The sequence below is a fragment of the Mucor mucedo genome, assembly GCF_025094135.1.
Source record: "Mucor mucedo strain NRRL 3635 chromosome Unknown EV154scaffold_337, whole genome shotgun sequence".
In the NCBI taxonomy this organism is placed as follows: domain Eukaryota; kingdom Fungi; phylum Mucoromycota; class Mucoromycetes; order Mucorales; family Mucoraceae; genus Mucor; species Mucor mucedo.
In genome coordinates, this window is record NW_026252621.1 from 12,214 (window position 1) to 17,502 (window position 5,289).

General features: G+C 34.5%; 1 protein-coding gene across 1 annotated transcript; it reads right to left on the reverse strand.

The window, feature by feature from the left end:
* Positions 1-202: 202 nt before the first annotated feature.
* On the reverse strand, positions 203-404 carry EV154DRAFT_534512 (uncharacterized protein; the record flags this gene model as incomplete). Its single annotated transcript, XM_051604031.1, has 1 exon — positions 203-404. A coding segment is annotated over one exon (202 nt), but the record flags the coding sequence as incomplete, so codon positions are not given.
* Positions 405-5,289: the final 4,885 nt, after the last annotated feature.

Below are 5,289 nucleotides of genomic sequence, written 5' to 3' on the forward strand. Positions count from 1 at the left end.
TGCTGTAGGCTGTCTGTAAACAATGAAGATAATGACGAAATTTCTTTGAGGCTTGGAAGAATTGAAGGCTGGCCTTCCTTTTACGAGGCATTTATTTGCAACAAGAAGTACAATAGGTGTAATCAGACAAAGGAGAGCAAGAGAGACAAGGTCAGAAAGTATTAGTGAGATCAAAATACATCAAATTCAAGAAAAGAAAAGCAGAAGATGGACACGAGATCAAGTATAACATGAGAAGCATAACACGAGAGGGCAAATGAATACGACGCATAAAGCATACTTTGTGGATAAGGGTGTAGTATACAAGGAAATAGAGGTAAGTTTCGGCTTGATGATATGAGGATGACAAGAAAGAAGAAAAGAATGTGCCGAAAAGTAATGGAGCTACCAATAAAAAGTAAGGTATATGGCTACTTTGAACAGTTTGAGGGATTGATGCAGGAGAATATAAAAGTGATGTGGGCCAAAATAGTGTAATCTCGAGAGTGTGAATTATGTTAAAAGCTTCCTCACAGGGTGTACTGTAAAAAAATGGCAACAGATGTAAATCGGTACATAAGGAACGAAGAATTTGTTTCTTTTCTTTTCTCTGTTTGCTTAACTTAAACTGTGCTTGAGGCGGGAGGGGGATCTTTCAATTGAAAGCACAAAAGCTCTAATAACGTAGTGTTATGACAGTTGCTGTTCTTAATACAAGCAATTTTGACAGGAGGTCAGCAAGCATATTGGTGAAAAAAGTTAGAGCATTTAATAGCGCCTACATAAGGCCTTACGATATGGTGATTGTTTTCGTATTCTGTAGGTTTCTTTTCTTTTTATAGAATTTCTCTTCTTCAATGACGAACCAATGTTAAGGTCAAGGTTTTGAAGCTTTCCGTAGACTTTTTATGATGAACACACTGAGTCTCTTCTAAAAATGGCTGGGAAAAGTTTGCTTTAAACGTCATATTTAGTTGATGTTGTTATCCTCTAGCAAGAGTAAAAAAAATTTGATATTTCGCAAAGTAAACAGTGAGCTTATTTTACGCCCTCCCTCCGGGGAGATGTTGGGCCAGAAGTTACACTTAGATACAGCCAAAGTGAGCGTAGTCACAGCCTAGAATCGGAAACCTATTGGCTGTTCCTAAGAGATCACATGCTGTAGTGGCTGTCCCTTAATTGCCTTACACTCTGTAAAAATAAAACAAACTCTTTTCTCTAGAAATCAAAATAAATATTAAAACTTCTGAAAGTGTCTGCTCTTTTGCCAACATGAACACCCAATATCACCAAAGAATTCACTACCAATTTTATTAAAAACTTTTCCCTCGAAAACAACTTTCAGACACTAATTGTCAACGTCAAAAGGACATTTGCAAATACAATTGCCCTTATTATATTAAAGTAAGAACCACCGAAAATGGAAGGGGGGGGGGGTTCTCATACTCAACCTATCGAGAATGAATGTTTACGAGCTTAGTACAGAAAATATTCTTTTGAGCAGTAATGGAAACAAGAAAAAACAGCACGCGTCTGACTATGTTACAGGGCATTGAGCAGGAAATTAAAAGTATCGCAAAACCCAAGGAACAAAACTTTGGAGGAGGGGTTTCATGAGCCTGATAAAATAGTTTAAATAACTCAGCTTAGCTATGCATGGCTGACACAATCCGACAGGTAGCATATAAGAATTTTATATTTGGTATATTTACAGTGCGTGTAACAGGGCCTCTTGAAAAAATCCAACTCTTTGGGATAGCCAAAAGGTACCCGATCCTAAATGACCCAGAAATTTTAAAGTGGCCGTATGTGGAAATCGATGTAATGATCCCGTAAAGAAAGACCATAATGAGATGTCAATAACAATAACATTCATCCTTAAACTGTGTATATCTTGTAACACACTGTTCAGGGGAAATTGTAGTTCTTAATAAAGGTAGCTGTGGCACCTCATTGTGGCTAATGTAACCTTCACATATTTTCATATTAATGTTATTTTTTAAATGAGTATGCCTTATACTTGTATGAAGGATGATATGAGATCAAGCCTATACATAAAGTAAATGATCAGTATTTAATGGAAAGTATCGATAAGAGATATATTTAGGATTAACAAATTGAAGATTTAAGAAGTGTAGATCGAGTCATATATTAAGTATATAGCCTCAATCACGACACTGTACCTGTGTCTATCATTGTGCCTTATTTTTTCTTTTTAGTATTTCGGGTCTGTGATGGACGTTCTGATGTAAATGATGAACTTATTTTAAAGGGAGAAATGGTCACTTTACCTTCATACAGCTAGACATGAAAAGAGTGTCTGAGTACATGCTAAAAAAGCTATTGGTGATCTAACTGAAAGCATTATATACTAATAACGCATTTGTATACGCATATAAAAAAAAAGTGGTTATAAAATTGGTAACAAGCTCAAGAAATTTGTTCAACGAGTAAAGCCTTGCTTATTTAGGAGAAATGAGTTACGCAACCCAGCCTTTTCACGCTTGAAGATTGTATTCAGATCTTTTACTCTTTACTGCCCTTCTTGTAATTGCAACCCAGCCTTTTTCTGCCCCCCACCCCCCTCAGACTTTTTTTTATTCCTTACTGCCCTTCTTTTCATTGCAATCCAGCCTTTTCCCGGTCCCCAGATTTTTTTACTCTTTTGAGAGTCGCCTTTCGCGCGACTGGGTTTTCTTCCAGTTTTTGGTCCCCTTTGAGTAGAATGCAGCTTGCCCAGTCAGGTGGCTTGGCATGACTTTTAAAATTTGAATAGCCTCAGACAGACAAAAATCTGTTTTGTCTACTGCTTACTTCTCTGCGTGTTTGTTATTTCACTAATTTTCTGCACAATGTAGCTTTTTTTAAAAAATCATATTCAATACATATGGATTATTGTTTTATGGGGTTTACTATCACCAAGGCTATAATGTTTCGCCTGATTCGTCCAAATGGACGAATTTTTAGTAAGTGTTTACCCATTTACTCAAAAAAACGAATTGGGTAAATTTACCCATTTACTCGTTTGGACGAATTTTTTAGTAAGTGTTTACCCATTTACCCAAAAAAAACGAATTGGGTAAATTTACCCATTTACTCGTTTAGACGAATTTATAGTAAGCGTTTACCCATTTACCCAAAAAAAAAAAAAAAAAAAAAAAAAAACCGGATTAAATGCATAATTAAGGGGGTGTATATTTTAAAATCAGCTCTCCCTTTCAGCCTTCAGCCAAATAAAAAACTTTCGTTTATACATATTGAATCATTTAATACATTCATTCGTTTGAAAAAATTGGTTTGCAGTTTTAAAAGTTGATTATATATTTTATTTAAAAGAATGAAAGTAAGATTTATTTATATTTTGATACTTGAGGACAAATTGCTATGTAGAAGGATTACTACTTAAATGAGCTAAAAAGTAAACGGTACATGGCATAACATGAAGGCATTGATTATTATGTATAGGAAGCAACGTATAATCTAAAAACAAGGGGGATAACCAAAGTTTTCTAAATGAGTATTAGGTTAGTTTATGATAAGAAGACTCAAAATTGATACGTACTAATTCCTTTTCTAAACAGAGTAGCCGCCACTACGGTAAAAACAAGAAGCTTAAGTCTGAAGAGATAATTAGAGAAAAGAAAAGCCATAAACGAAAAACACTTACTTATAGCACTGGCGTAGTACACTGTAAGCACGGCCTTTATACACCTGTCTATGCTGAATTAAAAGAGAGATAAGTAAGGGGAGGGACTTCAGAGATGGAATGATGAGTTTACCAGAGTGTAATTGCAAAAGAAGTAAGCCCAGACGTTTATTCAGTTACATGGTTACGAGAAACAAGAATGAATAAAAGTAATTTTTTTTTAAAAAAAACTGATTTATTGAGGTAAAAAGATAAAAAACAGATATTAAAAAAGAAAAAAGAAAAAAGGAAAAAGGAAAAGGAAAAAGAAAAGGAAAAAAAAAGACTCCGTTTATATGTACTTTTTAGAGGTTGGTGTTACGACGGAGGGATGACTGGAGGAAGATAAATTTCTTTGTATACGCGGCTTTTTGACAACAGGACACTAAGACAGATACTCGTCTGCTTCAGGTAAATGGAATGAATGAGTAATTTTAAGGTTTGGATCTCAATTTTTATTCACCCAATCTGGGTAAGTATCCGCCCATAGACGAATGCTCGTTTGCTGCAGGAAAGTGGAACGGATAAAAAAGCTTAAATTTTTGTGCAACCTATATATTCTACTCAAAATGAACGAACAGTTACCCCTGGACGAATATTTACCTTTTTTGAGTAAATGAAGTAATTTTATTTTTGTGTACCATTGTTTATTTACCCAAAATGAACGGATACTCGCTCACGGACGACTATCCGCTCAGATTTGAACGGATGCTTACCCCCAGACGACTATTCGCCCATTCGTCCGCATTTACTCTGTTTAAGTAAGTTTTTTTAGCCTAGGTGATAAGAAAGTATATTGCGAACATGTATGTAAGTTTGGCTTCATTATGTGGTATTTGACAAAATATTACATAGAAAAGTAATGAGATAAAAGTATATTTTTATTAGGGGTAAAAATAGACTAAAAGAACTCTGCTGCTATGAAATAATTGATCCTTTTTATATTGCACAACTCTCCTGAGTTTTAATGATGAGTCAACCTTTCTGGTTTTGGAATAGATCTATACTTTGTTTCCCGCCTTGGGTTAAATGGATACTACTCATTAGAATTGTTTCCAGATAACGTTGTCCCATATCAGTGGATCGGGAGCATGAGTATGCTAATAAATCTTTAGTATTACGAGACACTTATTTATCAGATCATGCAACGGTTACTGTAAAAGATGCATACTTGTTTGTCAAGTGTAATTAGCAATAGAACATAATAGTTGATCATTTATTCATTATCTTTGTAATGAATAAATTACGATCCCAAATATAAAATGTCTTATCGATATTTGTATATTTGGTTGTAGAAGCTAGGTATCCATTAATTCATACACTATTTCTTTATACTCTTTATCAGCAGTATAATTATATCAATATATAAGTAAATGAACCATTTATATTAATAGCTGTTCTATTCTCTCTCTGGGTAGCTAATCCATTGAGAGAACTATTAATATTAATTTTCTCTTTCTTATAATTCTTGATTGATCTGAGAAGTTTCTCTTCTCGATCGGTGATATCGTAACTCAGTGGTATAGCATTCTGTATCCAACTGTCATTCGTATATCGTATTTAGGCCAATCATGCAATCTTTAATATAGAAGTATGTACTCGAAGTAGGAGAAGTTGTATAGCAG